Here is a 17,603-nt window from a genome sequence, read left to right on the forward strand (position 1 = left end):
AGGAAATGTGTTTTTTTTTTATTCCTTATCCTTATAAATGCGTTGAAGCTGTTGAATTATTCGTGTTTTTTTTACCATCTTTGTTGTTAACTAAAGACTATCCTAAATTAACTGAATTCAATTTTTTTTCTTTTGCATTAAATTTATTGACATTTCGTTATCATTTGTCATTTTGTCAAAAAAAGGAACAACATCCTCCAGCTATGTGTTAGCTTCGATTCATTCCTTCCAACGACATGAGGTTGACATCTTCACAAAGGCGTTTACGGAAAAAAAGGGCCGACAAAGAGCTAATTTGTCATGACTCCAAAAGCTGTTCGAGCAAACCTTCGCTTATTTTCCACGTGAGCGCGCCGCCTGATACATACCCGAGGAGACTCGGTCGGATCATGAAGTAATCCTTGAAGACCTTCACCTGCACAGACAGTCAGACAGACATCCTAGAAAGAGCGCGTCTAGACAAATATCCTCGCTGCTTCGCTCTGAGCTATTTCGGGGGTTCGAAGTCCCCCTGCGGCATTCGAGGTTCAGGAAGTCTTGAGTTATGAATGATCTCAGTGACTTTGATGGCATCGGAAAAAGCATTTCCTGATGAACGAACGCGCGGCATCTCTTGTCATGTGTGCGTATTGTTAGCGGTCTATGGAGACTGACGGAGATTAATTCCCGCCGACCGAGCAGCGGGGATCGCATGAACGTCAGATCCCAGCGGGGCAGTAGCTTTGGCTCCTTTCTAAAGCCCGATCGATGAAGGAAACCCGAAGCTTGTGTTTCTGCGGCAGGACAGGACAACAAGATGTTTCTGGGAAACTGCACACTCCGGGGGAAAGCAAACCACAGATTATTGCAGATGTTTCACAGCCCGGGCTCGGTGTTATACCTGAGCAAAACGTTTGAAAGTGCAGATCTAACATAAAAAGTGAGCTCTAAAGACTCTGCCGGTTGCTGACGATGGAGGATTCGATTGATTTAGCTGTGGGCCGCCTTCGATGTCCAACGCCATTAGTTATTCCTTTACTACTAAAGCCGTGCTCCCGGGTACCCATTTGCTTTCATTAATGTCTACCTTCCAACATAGCGATTTTTAAGTCGGATGTAGAGGGCGCTCTGTGGCTTTCTAAAATGAAATGAGTCAGAGCTGAGGTCATGCAAAAAAAACCGAAGGGCTCAAAAAGACTTCCTGTGGTAAAAGGTTTTGAAAGTCAAACAATTTATTGTTAAGAAGAACGATATCAAAGAAGAAAGAGGGAAAAAAAACAGCTTCATGAATGTGTTTTCACTGCAACTTGATCACTTTGAGAACAGAGAGAATGACTTATTAAGCTGGAGGAGACTTCCTTTTTTTTAAATCTTGCGTCTCTAGTTACCGTCGTCATTCGTCTACATAAAGAGCTGCTCTGTTGGTGATCACAGGTTCCCGCCCCCTAGTCTTTTCCAAGAGTTCTTAGTAAAGTGCTTAGAGACCCTTTTTTCTTTTTTTTTTAAATGTCACTTGGGTCGTGGCTCTTTTCGGTCCCATTCATGAGCGGTGGAGGTTTTTTATTGCCAGTCAAATGTGCGCTTCACCAGCTTGAAGAAGGTGCGGTTGTGCTCCTGCAGGTAGGTGCGCAGCTGCTGGAGGACGGTGCTGTTGACGGGCGGGTGGGGTCGTCCCTTCGACTCGTGGAGGCAGCGCTCGCGGCCGTCGCTGCGGATGCAGTAGAACCCCTTCGTCTGGTTGAAGTAGAAGTTGGAGGATACTATCCGGGGAGGCAGGTTTAGAAACCGCTCCACCTTCTGAAGCTCCGGCAGCGGGTCTCGGATCAGGGCGTCCCCGTCCACGATGTGTATCTGCTCCAGGGGAAAGTGGCGCAACCAGTTGCGCATGTGGACGTCGTAGAGGCTCCTCTGGATGGCCTTGTAGCGGGTGTTCAGGGCTCCGTTGCGCACCAGGAGGTTCTCGATGGCTTGAACCGGCTTGTGGTTCTCCAGGCGGTTGAAGTAGACCTGGGTGTAATCGGAGATGACTCGCTCGGCCGGGTCCCGTAAGATGAGCAACAGCTTTATGGACGAGTTCATGGCACAGATGCGTTCCGGGGCGAGCGCCGACGTGAAATAACCGGGCGTTTTTTCTATGGTGATCTGGTGCGGGTACGAGTACGGCATCAGGTCCCGGTACCACTCGAAGCCCTTGGCGTAGTTCTCATCCCAGTCAAAGAAATGGACCTCGGTGGCGGCGACGGCGACCTCCGGGTGAATGTCTAACATTTCCAACAAAGCTCTCGTGCCACCTTTACGGACCCCGATGATAATACTGTGCGGTTCCCTCTTGCTCGTCCCGGGAGGGGGGGATGAAGCGTTGGCAGGTATATCAGAATCAAGGTCCAAAGGCTCCAGTGTGATGTCAAAATCTGCTTGGATAAGCTCGGATGAGACGGCGAGCGTCTGGAGAACTAATAGGAAGGCAGACGCCAGGTAGCAGGTCATGGTGATAAAGAGCAGGTATCAGATTTATAAGATGAAAGGGAAACACGACGTGGAGATTGGGATTCGGCTCTGGACAGGATCAACCTTTTCTGAGTTCAGTGATAACGGGAGCGCTGGAAAGCCTTTGTCTGCCGTTGAACCGGAGGTGAAGAAGAAACCAGCGGCATCTGCAGGAAGGAACAAAGACAAAAAAAAGAAGAAGAAAGGACAGTCAGGCGTGTGAAGCAGGATGAATGTCTGAATAAAACTAAAACGGTACTCTCCACATTACCAGGGAAAAGCTATTCAGCACTAAACACGATCCTTGTCTGTAAAAAGTGTATCGTCTCGAAAAAAGAGAATCTCAATTCATCTCTCTTTGAGTCTCCTTTCAAGTCGCCATCTGCTTTTTCCTCTCCGTCTATGAAAATCACTTTCATTCCGTTGTTAAATTCCTTTGGTGAGACAGCTTGTTGAAAATTTTGTCTGCGAAATGAGAGCAGGCATTCTGCCAGGAAACGAGGCCAGAGAGAGTTGTCTGCTTTACCTTTTTTTAGTACCATCAATAAACGAAACAGCAACCCTAAAGCTGTAAAAAAAAAAAAAGGAATTAAAAGATATAAAAAGAGAAATTTACTCCAGGAAACCAGATGAGTTTCCTCTATGGGTGACTTTGATTACCAATACAAGTCTGGAAAGATCAATATAAGAGCTAGCAGACGAAGCAGACGTTTAATTAGACTTGTAAACTGCACTTTACATGATCGGGCAATTAAAATGAGCTGTCAGCTCTTTTCAAGTTTTCTATTTTCAAAAGCTACTGAATTATTGAAAACACTTCATTCCCACTTGAATTGCAGTCAAACAAGTACCAATGTTTTTTTTTCCAAGAGGAAATACAGCAGCAAGAATGTTTGACTCTAACAGCGGTGGACAATAGAGCAGATGCTGGAGATACAAGCTCCCGTTTTTTAAAGGTCAGAGTAAGGAGCTGTACACAAATGAAGAAAAGGTTACTGTGTCATAAAAAGATGTTATTGCTGTTTGGCTTTCAAAAAACAAAAGTTCACGAGAAAATATATTTTATTTTTGTTTCTTCATTGAAAAAGTAACTATTCTAAATGCCCTTCCGAGTGGCCTCATTGAACACCATTTTGTGTCCTGATAACCAATAAATCTATTTCTAAATCCGGCACTGAAATCATAAGAGTCGACTTGTTGATGCTGTAATCGACGTTCGTACGTGACGTGGATATTTTAGGCCAATCTAACGGACCTGAAAAACCTAACCCTTGCCTTGACGTATCTCTGGTCCTTGTTTGGTTTTATATCCACAGATTGGGTTTTTCTACAGCGTCCTGTCAGATAGTTTGATCACAAACCACACATAAATATCAAAAATGTACTCATCCTCTGAATATGGGTGAAGGAAATATTGATGAGTAGATGAAACTTCATAAAGCAGTATCCTAGAACCTACTAGATCATTTAATTCAATTTTATTTAAAGTGTCTTATAACCAACTTATCTCAAGACACCGTGAATGCTTGCTACGATTCAATTTTAGAGATTAATGCCAAGGGACAGTACAGTTTAAGTAAGAATCTATTGGTGGCAGTGGCGAGGAATAACTTCCTTTTAGAAGGCAGAAACCTCGAGCAGAACATGACTCCTGGCTGGAGGCCAGTTTGGTAGACAGATGGATGGAGTAATACTATAAGACTAAGTAATAGTCTCTGCTCTATAATATATATATATTTTAACTGCTATTCTTTCGAAATCTCACATTATTTTCAAGCTAATGGTTCCACCTGACGCTGCCTAATGAAGCTCCATCAGCCCATCACTGAGGGAAGGAGTGACTCAATGATATTTGTTTTCTTTCTGGAGATTTCAGTAAATTATTATTACTCTGTAAATAAGTTTATTCTATAAAGGGCAACCTGATGCTTTTATTTTAACTACGGACTACCTCCTCCCAAGCTTGCACTGAGAGGATTTTATGAATATATAGTCTGGTTTCAGCAAAAATAGAAGCGCTGTAAACAGTTCTGCTTTATGTTTTTCATTTCCATAGCATAGCAGCTGACACTTGAAATGTCATTCAAAATATGGACCAGTTTTATTTTGATAATCGACCAGATCCATTGTACATAAACTGAATCCCTAAACTTCTACCCAGCTTAATCTAGTTTGGCGAGACTTCTAATGGGCAAAATATGAGTAATAAAATGTTCCTGAAAGTTTGGTATCTATTGTACCAGATGCAGAGTGTTGACCTTCTATTTAGTGATGGGTCGATGAAGCTTCATGAAGCAGTGTCATGTTGTTTAGAGGTCAGTAGGTGGCGCCATTAAAATTGATGTGATGTTTTATTATAACAGTTGTTCAAGACAAAGAAAAATAGTGCAGAGACCGCCATCTAGTGGACTCTGGAAAATAATGACACTGTTTCACGAAGCTTCATCAACACATCGCTACTTCTTAGAGTCTGTTTTTGTTCAAGGTTTCTGCCCCTGCCATCGTTACGAGACACAGAATGAAAAGAAAAAACACCTCAACGACAGGTCGTTGGTGATGATTTCTCACCCGGATAAAAGTTGTGACAGGGCGATCTGTTAGTTTCAACTGGACCCGAGAGCCTCGCGCCGGCGAGATATCCTGCCCCACAGGCCACGGTGCACCCGGGGAACTTATGTGATGTGACAGGCGCGCCTGCCTGTCAGCGGTTCCCTCTCAGAGAGCTGCCAGATCCGATGCTACCAGCCAGGCAGCCTGACGAGATTCCTGTCGCATCTAATTCCCTTCCCCTCGTTTCACAGCACACCGCCACCTGGAAAGAGTCATTGTTTCACTTTCAAGTGTGCCGTATCGCTTCATTCGGCACCTGATGCATATCTTTACGGCCCCCTATACTCTTGGCAGGTACACCGTCAGATGGATAACTCAATCTAAACTCCGGCGCCGCTGATCACTTCGGGGTCGTGCTTTCGCGTAATTAAAAGTTTTGTTGTTCATATTTCGCTTCTTTTAAATGAAGCTTTTCACGTTCACTTCCCCACAGCCGTGTGTCACGTCCCACTTGACAAGGTGATAGAAATATGCTTCTTAAATTAGTTTTCCAGGCCAGGGGCGAACGTGTGGAAAAGGCAAGCAAGTAGAGCTGGTGGTGGAACACATTACCAAAGATGAGATGGCAGCAATTTTACTTTTAGTAATGTTTCTCGTGTGGGCAAACGGAATGTGATACAAGGACGTTTCGCAGACACTCGTAAAGAGCCGAGGAGCAAGGGAGGCACATCAAACGGGGGGAAATCGTTGAGGGGGAAAACGATGGACAAAACCTCTAAAACAAACAAATAGTGGGTGAGAGACAGTGTTTGCATGTGACTGAAGTACTGAGAGAATTTTTGAAGTTACCAGGGGAAATGGAAACGGACAAAACAAGATCCTTTATCTCGTTTAGTGTCTACATAAAAAAAAAAACAGCAAATGTTTTAATAGCAGCTAATAATACATTTATAACATGAAGGCGCTTTTTCCCCTATTTATCCTGAATTATTCAGAATTAAACTGTATTTTCCCCGTGCTATCTTCTTTAACTGTTATGATAAAAAATATATATAGTTTTTTTCTTATTATATCCTGACTATTATCACATAGTTTCTCGTTTGGTACCTAAAGCTAACATACTTTGCACTCCATGTAACTTTAAAGATACCAAAACCACAAGCACGCAACTGATGTTGACCAACTGTTCTGTTCTAAAAATGCTGTCGAAATTGCTGCATTTGATTCCAGTTTTTTTGTTTTTCTTTTTTACATCTAACTTATTTTGAGCCATCCAGCAAATGGAGTCAGATCATACAAACAGGTCAGAGGCTAATGCTACAAAATGACTCGGCTATCCACTGCTGTCCAAATCCATTTTTAGACATTCTGTAATCCAGTTAAATAGTACACAGATTACAAGGGGTCAAAATTCAAATGATCCAAGTTTAAACCTGAAGTTAACTCCACTTTTGACCAATGCAGGCAACCTTGTTTAGCTAAGTTTAAATCAGTTCTGGCAGTGCATTTTTTTGTTTTTGTCAAACTTACTGGGTACACAGATCAAATTATCGGCCACCCTGGCTCTTTTTGGTGTCATTAGAAACGCATTAACAAATCGACAGATTTTCCTACATTACTAAGACGTCTTATATTAATACATCTTAATATAGACAATGGCTTGGTTATCTGATGAAACATCTAACACTGGAGAGATATTCGACTCATCTAAATTTAGCAGCAAGTCGTACTTTTTGTCAAAAAAATGTACACAAATGTATTATCAATGTAACTTGTATATTTCATCAGATACATTTTTAATTTGAAAGCTATTTTAATTTAGTATTTATTTATTTATTTTTCTTTTTGTGTTTTTTAATTGACAGTGCTGCTCTGAGTTTTTTGAAAAGGAAATGCATTTTTAAATAAATGAATATAATGTGTTATCAAAGTGATATCTTGCTGAATCTTCTATAAAAAAAAGAGAAAAACTGTACTAAGAAGGAAATCAACCAGTATTACTTATTGATTGACTCAATCTGGGTTTCAGATATTGCATGAAAAAATGTCATTGCGGTTTATTCAACGGCTGCTTAAATATCAGGATCTCTCAAGCACATTGATCATATAATGGTCCAGCTCTAGTGGCCCTTATTTTCGGAACCAACTTCCTTAAACACAAGACTCTTTAAAGGTTTTCCTAAGAGAAGCAGAAACATTTTCTCTACATATAACAGGAGTCCAGGCAACTCATCTTAATACTTCCATTTAAATATTAAGAAGATGTATGACTCTACGCTTAAAAAATAAAAACTACTTCATGTTTAAATGTATTGTCAACCTGACCTAACTCTTAGTTTCCCTCATTAGGTTTGTGTCTAAAGTTCAAATGAACCGTTTCTCTGTGACTTCACTCTTTGATACGATGCCGCCGTTTCATTTCTTTGTCTCTTCCTTTCAGCTGCGCCTCTCAAACAATCTTGAAAAAAAACAAAAAAACAGTACAATATATTTGACGCCCCCGCACAAATCCAACTGTAGCTACGCAACTGTTCTCCCACACGTCGCTTTGGGCTCTCGATTGTGACTTACAGCTGGACTCCTGGACCCATTCATTTGTTTCTTAAAGCCTCCACCAAACACATGTTTGCTAATTAAAACACGCCGTTATTGGTCGCACACAGAAAAAAAAAAACACTCTACGTGTTTAATCGAACATGATATAAGGCGTTTAATTCCAACTCGGTGCCGAGCATCAGTAAGTAGGCAAGGACTCTTTAAAGGACACCCGAGCACTGCATTTGAATTCCCCCCTAAAGGCTGTTTGAATCCATGACAGAGGAATAATGATGGCTCACTTTGCCATCTATCGTGGTTACTATGCTGAAGCTTCAATCTTGTTATTATGTGTTATACGTTTTAATACCCTTTAAAAAACGTATTTCAAGCACCAGTAAAGAAGCCAACTTGTGATCTTTCTGTGTGGAGGCTGTATGTTCTCACCGTGTTGCGTAGGTTTACTCCGGTTTCCTCCCACAGTCCAAAAACATACAGAGGTTGATTGGGAACTTGCGGAAATTTTCCGTAGGTATGAGTGTGTGTGTGTGAATGGTTGTGTGTCTTTGTGAGCCCTACGACAGGCTGGTGTCCTTTCCAGGGTGTCCCTTGCTTCTCGCCCGAATAAACTTGGATAGTCTCCAGGTAATGGATTTAGAAAATTAATTCATTAATTATTATATATTATTACTTATCTTATATTCAACCAGTTAATGTGTGAAAATAAAACACATACACATTTTAAAACAAACTAAAATACATGTCCAAACATAATTAAAATAAATAATCTTTAATACCTAAATTATATTTTAATAAATCGGTAGCGCAAAATCCATGTAAATGCTTATATGCATCATTCCGTCAAAATTTGCCAGAGGCGGGTCATCAAGGTCATCCATCAAACGTTTTGACATAAGGGTGTGTAGTACATCTCTCTGACTTCAACAACATTGCATAAGAAACCTCCACTTTACCCAGAATTGTAATGCGTCCGAACTGCAGGCTATTTTATAGTGATAGTCGATTTGATACTTTGTGTAATTTCGCGTTAAAGGCGATTTTTGAAAACATATTGAGAAAACTAAGATTCAAATTTTAATGTACTAACCCCAAAAATACATATGCAGTGGTGGAGGTCGTTCACCTTGACCCAGAGACAACACAAGGGATACAATAAACACATTTGTTTTCAGGCCTCCAGGTCACCTTGGCCCAGAGACAAGACAAGGGATACAACAAACACATTTCATGTCCAAACATAATTAAAATAAATAATCTTTAATACCTAAATTATATTTTAATAAATCGGTAGCGCAAAATCCATGTAAATGCTTATATGCATCATTCTGTCTTTTTTCCCTTAATGTCATGCATGTATTTTACCACTCTTATAAAGACTTATCCTTTTTTTGAAAATGTAATTTCCCCATCTCTGCTCTCGAACTGTTTTCCGGAAACGGAAAACAGTTTAGGAGGCTTTGGAGTTGATGAGTTTTTAAAACATTTTTTTCATGAGCCCTTCTTTACAATGTCAAAAATCTATATTTTTTTTAGATTTTTGTAGGTATTTAAAGTACATCAGGATAAAAGACTTCTTCATTTGATAGTTAAGTTAACAAAAAGGGCATATGTTAATACAAAGTATATTTTCTGACAACATTGTTAAAACAATTGATTCCATTTATGTAGCAGAAAAATTATGTCTGGATTGAGTTCTGTTGAATTCAGTCCAAGTCGTGGGCAGAGAAAGAGCTAATAAAGGGTTTTTAGCCGGCGGTTCTTTAAAAATGATCCATTATCTGTCTCTCTTTTAATTTAGACAAGAATAATTGAGCATCTTGGTACGTTTTCCTCTCTTTAAAGTGCAACTAACGGATTGATTTAAGTGTCTCTTAAACTGTTCTTGAACCTACAAAACCCAGAATTAAAAAAGGTAATCTGAAGCTTTTCTTAAATTGCATTTCAACCAAACACCCTTGTTTAAAATCATTCTTTCTTCATAAACACTGTTGCAACAGTCACACTGCACTCTTGCTCACCGAGCAGATTTGTCTGTCCATCACACATTAACATGACATAAACATGTGACTCAATCTGACGCTCATCTCTTTTCTCTCACTAAAGGCAGTTCCATCTGTACTTACCTACCATCGCTGCCATTTATTGTTTCCTTTTTTTTTTTATGTCTGCAGCTAAAGCTGTAAAAAAGACACATCTCAAAATAACTTGTGACTGTATTGAGTCATCTGTCTTTTTCATCTGTCGCCTATTCACGTAGTGAATGAAAAGAATGAAAGTTCTAAATAATTGCTTTTCCAACCACAAGAAATGAAAAAAATGTTACGTTTATAAGAAAATTCACTTTCTTTTACTATTTTCTCTCCATTATTTAGACTTTTTTTTTTATCACTGCAGCTCATTTTCTGATGTTTATTTGACTCTATCTGTGTCAGTCCAGACAAACGAAGAAATAAATGAAAACATTTCCACATTCAATCAAATCCTCAGTGATATTAGTGTGTGTGTGTGTGCATGTGTGTTAGTGTGTGTGTGTGTGTGTCAAGGGCACTGCAGCTCCAGACGAACAGAAGAAAACCCGGAACACGCCTCAAAACCCATAAAACTCTCTTCTAGGGCCCCCTTGTGGACGAGAGGCCTCCTCTATTATCCTTTTATGCGTTCATCAATCCACCCGGAGCATGCTATCTTAGGAGGATTGCGGGGTCTATCGGATTGAGAATGGGATGCACAAATCACTGGGATCCAATTTCCTTGTTGATGGTTCCATCTCTGAAGACCCAAATTCCCCAACACCCATGAATTTCTGAGTTCCTTCTAAGACGGCTTGGATTCTTGTTTCCGTGGATAATGAATCGCTCCACTTGGTGCTGCTCTCGGTGTCCTTGTGTGGGAGATTGATACGCAGGAATGAGTATTTGTCATTTGCGTGAAGGTAAATAATCAAGGTAGACAAATAGATGTCTCTTTTTTTTCAAAGTGTTCAAATTAATATCAGTCAACAAACAGATGCTCGCTGCTTAATGTGGCTGATTTCGATGACTCTGCCTGTCACTTTATCTTTCCTCGTGATGGCAGCGATTCATTTTACCTGTTTACTGTCAGCTCTTCATTCTCTCGCCTACTGTGGCTTCTGTTTCGGTTCCAACACATTCTCTTAGACATTTTTTAAAATCTCCATCACTGGATCCTTCTTCTGCCTTAAAAAAAAAACTTGCATTAGGTTTAAATAGTTGTGAGATCCGCACTGACTTTAGATATGTACTACACACCCTTCTGTCCAAAAGTTTGATGGATGTCCTTGATGACCCGCCTCCTATGGCCCCTCCCCCTGGCACTAACTGTCAAAAATTGGATGGATGACCTTGATGAACCACCCCCCCCCCCCCACCCCCCCCCCCCCCCCCCCCACTCCCATGGCACACCCTTCCGACATTTACCAGGGGCGGGTCATCAAGGTCATCCATCAAACTTTTTGACATAAGGGTGTGTAGTACATCTCTCTGACTTAAACATTGCATAAACCTCAACATTTTTTTAATGCGTCTGAACTTCAGGCCATTTTCTAGTGATAGTAGATTTATTACCTTGTGTAATTTCGCGTTAAAGGCGATTTTTGAAAACATATTGAGAAAACTAAGATTCAAATTTAAATGTACTAACCCCAAAAATACATATGCAGTGGTGGAGGTCGTTCACCTTGACCCAGAGACAACACAAGGGATACAATAAACACATTTGTTTTCAGGCCTCCAGGTCACCTTGGCCCAGAGACAAGACAAGGGATACAACAAACACATTTCTTTTCAGGCCTCCGGGTCACCTTGACCCACAGACAACACAAGGGTTAAGTGAACTGCTTACTTCTTTTTTTTTGGTGTTTTTTTTTTTTTTACTTCCATGCCTTTTCAGGTCCAGCTCATATTTTCTTTTCTTTTTACTTATTTAACCGAATTACTTTCAATCTAGGGTTGAAAAGGCCCAGTAAGTGAGAGACTAAATCTAATTTAAAGAGCTTCTTATTAGAGTAAAAAAAAGTAAAAACCCACCGATGCGCCTCGCTGTGATGTAATTATGCTTCAGCTGTGAACCAGGAATTATTTCAACTAAATCCATTCAAATAAAAACTTGAATTTTCTGCATCTTTAGTGCATAACAGTCGGTTATTAATAATGGAACAGTAAATTGCTGAATAAGCCTTCAAGGACGGAATATATCTGTCCGGGGTTATATTTGTAGTGAAGTGTGAATGCATTATTCATAAATGTGCTAACTCTGCTAAGAGCAGGGTCACGACTCAAATATTCATTAATGTCGTCTCATCTTTAGAGCTTTTATCCACAAGAAGATGACGATTAACTCGAGAATCTTTTGGCTATAATTTAAAAACCTTTTTGGGATTTCACTGCCCATTATTAAAAAATTGGTTTGTTGTCACACTGTTTGGTGCCAAACAAAGTGTAGTTGTGACGCTATATTCCTGAAAATATGTGTTTTATTTTGGCGAGATTGACTAGAAATGTAACTAAGTAAGTAAGTCACTATTATTTGTAAAGCACCTTTTCTAGACCAGAGTCACAAAGCGCTTGAACAATCAAAAGCAATACACAGTTTAAAATACACACAAATTTAAAAACTCTAAAGGGCCAAGACAACATAAGACAAACATAGTAGTCCCAGAAAATCAGAATTCACAAAAAGAATGTCTTAACATTTTTCTTGGAGAAAGAAAATTTATCCTATTAAGAAACTGGCAGCCAGTGATGAGTTTTGAGGATCGGGGTAATGTGAGTTCTTCTACTAGAGCAGGTCAGAATTCTCGCCGGAGAATTTTGTATTAATTGCAGGCGAGACAGCTCCTTCTTGTTTAGACATGAAAATAAACTATTACAATAGTCTGTACGAGAAGACACAAACGCATGGATTTCGAGCTCCATATCATGTTGTGACATGATTATCCAAAGTTTAGAGATTTTTATCAGTTGAAAGAAACAGTTTCTGGTCAGTTTTCTGCAGTGTTGAACTAGAGACATGTCTTTGTCGAATACAACACCCAGGTATCTCAGGCTCAGTTTGACAGACTGACCTAAGTCACCCAAGAACTCACTCAACCCTGGAACCTTATCATCAGGAGCAATAACCAGAGTTTCAGTTTTGTACAAATTTAGCTTCAAAGTGTTTTCACTCAACCATTGTTTGATTTCTAGCAAACAATTGACTAAGCTGTCCAGTCTCTGGGGCTGGATGTCATCAGCAAAAATGTGGTAGGAAACATCGGGAAATCTCTGAATCAAGTACAGCGAAAATAATAAAGGACCCAAAACAGATAAATCGGATCATATAAAGATGACTTTGACTCACAGAGAGGAGAAGAAGTGTGTTGGAAAACAACCAATGAGGGTTAGTGAATTGTGAGTACAAAGATAAATTGAAATACTTGCTCCTGCAACCCTGATGGAACAATACCAAAAAAGAGAAAATTCTCAATCTTAATCAAAAATGAAATCTTCATTTTATATTCCTCTAAAAAATCTTCATCAATCCACTCTCGCTCAAAAACACGGCACATGTCAACGAAACGGACTCATTCTGTCGCTTCTCAATTCTGTTTCCACGATAAGTGCTGCATTCACTTAATTAACCGAGCTCTTTCTTTTCACTTCACTCAGCTGATTCAGACGTCAGCGTCCGCTCGAGCACACACACACACACACACACACACACACACACACACACACACACACACACACACACACACACAAACACACACCCGGCCACCTCAGCTCATTGTTCTCACTTCTTTAATAGCTCAGCATATTTTCCTTTAAAGGGCAGGTGCTGTGGGAAAAAGAAAAACTGCTTAAGGAGGGGAGTCGGATGAAAGACGGATTCAGGAGAAAGCAAAAAAGAGAGACAATTGAATGAAGTCTGGATCAGTGAGGGGCCATTACGAGTTTATGTACTGTTGTGAAGGGCCATTAAGCCGTACGAAAATAAAGCCACAAAAAAAATGACTCAAGTATGTTTTATCGTGAACGTAAATACAAGGGAAGAATATTGCCAGGTTATAGGTTGCATGGTGTGAACAATACAAACAGTATTGGTTATGATTTATGTTTTGTTTACTAATGTCTAAAAGGTGTTTTATTTTGAGGAAAAAAAGATCAGATTTTCTCCAAAGTAGTCCGTGATCTTGACATGTCAAGATGCTTGTCATGATCAGGTTTACCCTTAAAATAATCCTTTAAACACAATATGGAAAAAAAATATATATATACAGTATATATATAATATAGTGATATAATAACACCTTTTTTAATGTGTATATTGTTTGGAAAGTTTAGCTGTTTCTGCTGGGGTTTTTTTGTTTTTCTAAAGGCCAAACATCAGAATATAATGCGGACATTGTTCAAAAACGATTGGTCACTTTATTATTATTATTTTTTCCAGAAAAAAAATCAAAAAGTTGAAATACTTGATATCTTTTTACATTTAGGAACAACTTTTTTTTCAACACATGGCTACAAACGTTATAACATAGTAGTGACGGTCTGATGAAGCTTCATGAAGCAGTGTCATTATTTTCATAGTCCACTAGATGGCGGTCTCTGACTGTTGAAACATCACATCATTTCTTAAACTGATGGCACCACCTACTGACCTCTGAACAACATGGCACTGCTTCTCGAAGCTTCATTAGCACATCACTAATATATATATATATATATTTATATTAATATATTTTAGGACTTTCCTAGCTACTTTGGGGACACCCTGGAAAGGTCTCTAGTCAATCACATATACACAGAGTCACAGTCAAATTCACAGTCATTAATAGTTGTTTTCTGACCCTTACAAAAAGTGAGCTTGCACAAGGAGACACTCAACTCTACAAAGAAAAACTCATTTGTAAGAATATTGAATCAGTCGATCTTTTCCATCAGATCGTCTGACTCACTCTAACCTCTTACGCGCGTAAATTATCCCAGAAGTTATGAACAGTTAAATCATTTCTCTTTGGAAAGACTCACAAACTCACTGAAACCGAGGAACGGCGTCGACAGATTCGCGCACATTACACAACAGCTCCGAGCGTAAAGTAATGATGGGTATTTCAGGACATAATGAGTCAGACAATGATCTAATCCGCACCCCCACGTCAGCACAAACCTTCATTACAGACCCGATAAAAGGGGGGCGTCACCTCACAGAACACCGCAGGTCTTTATCGCAGCGTTCAACGACGGCGCCGTCTATAGACGTGTTTTAGAGCCGTCACTACATGGCACATGACGCTGAGTCGTGCCATTACTAATCGTTCAGCCCACGACCATCTGTGCAGCGGCACAACACGCACACCCCGCGAAGGCCCCTGGCTCGCAAACAAATATGTTTATGATTCGATGAATATGGGTGTATGTGAGCGATGGCTGTAAACAGAACCTCAAAATCGAATCTTCGGGAAGATCCATGAACAAATGTCAGTTCTTCTGTATGTCAGCACCCGTTCCTTTATTGACTTTCTTTTTATTGTGTTTTTAAAAAAAATCTTATTTCAGTTTAAAAGTTTGTGGAAGAAAGTGGTTTATAATGAGTATTTTTTTTTAATTTAACACGAGTCATTGCTATGGATTTTAATTAGAGTCCAAACTGCTTTATAGCAAAAATCAATGAGGAAATTTCAAATAAAAAACATGTTGCGCCATCCACAGAAATGGTCCATGTCCTTGATAGAAATTAGTTCTAAAAGATCTGTAAAAGCAATTAAATATGCATGTTGACAATTACACTTGAATAGATGACTTTCTATCCTTTTAAAAACATTTATAAGTGTTATTCAATTCAACATTCTGCTCATAATAACGGAACCGATGTATAAGGCACTGCTTTCAAGGTCATTTTCTTTGCATGTAACTAGAATTTCCTGTTTCATAAGCACTTTCCACTGGCAATTATTATCTGGATTAAGGTAAAAAACAACCATTAGTCTCTGTTGATACAGATTAAATGTCTTCTTAAAGTCGTTTGGATTACGCCTAGTTTTGTGTTTAGGTCTTTCGTATATGACTCATTTGACTGATTAAATTAATGACAAATCCAGTTTTCTATCAAAGGTTCTCGAAATTAATTTTTGAAATAAAGTACTACTTTAGAATGTTGACGCCTGCAATGCTCGAACATTTAGCAAAGTAAGAGACAATTTACTAAAGTTAACGTTTATTATATGGTCAAAACCATCTAAAGATATATGTACTGTGTGTCCAAAAATGTTTTTTTTTATACTAATAACTAAACGTTATTTACAACCATCATACACCTCAGCTACATAAAGGCGATGTATGAAAATAAAGAGAAGTCATTCTTTAAATCTCAGATCTGTAGTATAACAAATTACGTTTCTGGCTCCCCCTAGTGACAGAAAAGTGTTACATTTCAGTTTCTTTCTTGCAAATTTTCCAGATGTACTTTTGTCTACGAGATAACGGTCATTTTTTTTATCTTCATGTAACTTTAAATAGACTATCTTCATACAAAAACAACACTGACCATGTGGACGCTAGTGGATAACTTGCCCAAGTTATGTCAGGTGGTTAAAATAATAGCTGTAACTGTTCAAAATAAATATACAAAATCATTACAGTTTATGTGGAAAAAAAGAAATGTCAAAATGTCACAACCTGCCTGTCGCTTTGATACCCGAAGATATATCGCCAGCTGAAGTTTAATTTTCCATCAGAGATTAAAGGCAGAAAAGTGTTTTATCGGCTTATAAAAAACCCTCGAAGTGGAAAAAAAAACAAGTCATTTCTTCTCTACAACAAATAATTCCCATTCTTGTCACACCTCTGTTTAAGATGGATTAATCACATGACCTTGTCAATCTGTCTGCCGAAAAGCTAAGTCGTGAAACTTTGCCACGGGACGTGTGTTCAGAACTTCCTCTCCCACGCGGCATCGTGACGTTTGTTCTTGTATCAGTCGTACAGCTTGTAAACAACATGAAATGAATCAGAGGGTGTGAACTCTCTTTGATAAACCCGCGAGACGTCGGCTGTGCAAACTGTTCCCCGGTGCAAAGCCTGAAACACAAAATGTGGATCTGAGGTTTCCAGAATATACGTATAGGAAAATGTGTTTGTTGTGATTGTCTGCTCTGATATACTCGGCAGTAAACTACAGCTGGTGTGTGTCTTTCCTGCGTAAAAACCTTGTTCACTCTGGCACAGCAGTATTGGACGGCACAGACACAAACAGTAGCCAGCATTTCCCTCGCCATCACAAATATGTATCCGGCATCGCAGACCCACGAGGCTTGTGTTGCGGATTTTAAAATGATCCAATACCACGGTGTGATGGGTGACCTCGTAATCATGAAGCCGTCTCCCAAAGGACGCTCTGCACACACATCCACGGCGTAGATTATCTTATTGGTTTTGTGCTTCCTGCCTCACATAACTGGAAAACATCGAGAAACAAAAGGGGAGCTGATGATTTCTTTTTATTAAATTGGATTAACATTTACATGACGCACCAAAGGAATGAATCTAAGTTCAATCTTCCGAGCCTCTCAAGCAGCAACTTCTACTTAATTTTCTGTTAAACCCGATCTCTGAATTAGCAATTACGATTCCTACCATGCCACATTATCATCTGCGACTGGGATGTGAACAGAAAATGTTTTCTTATTAATGAAGAAAAAACAACGAACAACAGGGAATGCAGAAATAAACTGAAGAATAAAAGGTCAAATGATGTGAATATGACAAAACGTCATTAAGAAATTGTCTTGCGAAAATAAGTGTTTTTATATATAAATATATTTCTTGAAATATACTGTTAACAATAGAAAATGTCTAAACAAATATGAAATAGCTGCACTTTTTCAAACCTTTTTACAGAGAATATTACCGTATTTTCCGCACTGTTGGGTGCACCGGATTATAAGGCGCACCTTCAATGAATGGTCTGTTTTAGAATTGTTTTCATAAATAGGTCTCACTGGATTATAAGACGCATAGAATGAAATATACAGT

The 17,603-nt window shown here is 39.3% G+C and overlaps 1 protein-coding gene across 2 annotated transcripts in view; it reads right to left on the minus strand.

The window, feature by feature from the left end:
• Positions 1-1,193: 1,193 nt before the first annotated feature.
• Positions 1,194-17,603, minus strand: part of hs3st1l1 (heparan sulfate (glucosamine) 3-O-sulfotransferase 1-like1) — a 42,138-nt gene continuing 25,728 nt past the window's right edge. The window contains exons 1-2 of one of the 2 annotated variants that reach the window (XM_087802307.1): positions 5,035-5,056; positions 1,194-2,633 (exon numbers count right to left, since the gene is read on the minus strand). In XM_087802307.1, coding sequence (XP_087658433.1) covers positions 1,540-2,466 — 927 coding nt within the window. In that variant the 5' untranslated portion in view covers positions 2,467-2,633; positions 5,035-5,056 and the 3' untranslated portion in view covers positions 1,194-1,539. Of the gene's footprint in view, positions 2,634-5,034; positions 5,057-17,603 lie in introns of those variants that run through there. The other variant, XM_087802306.1, reaches the window with a different exon arrangement.

Source organism: Callionymus lyra, chromosome 11, assembly GCF_982586985.1.
Source record: "Callionymus lyra chromosome 11, fCalLyr1.hap1.1, whole genome shotgun sequence".
In the NCBI taxonomy this organism is placed as follows: domain Eukaryota; kingdom Metazoa; phylum Chordata; class Actinopteri; order Syngnathiformes; family Callionymidae; genus Callionymus; species Callionymus lyra.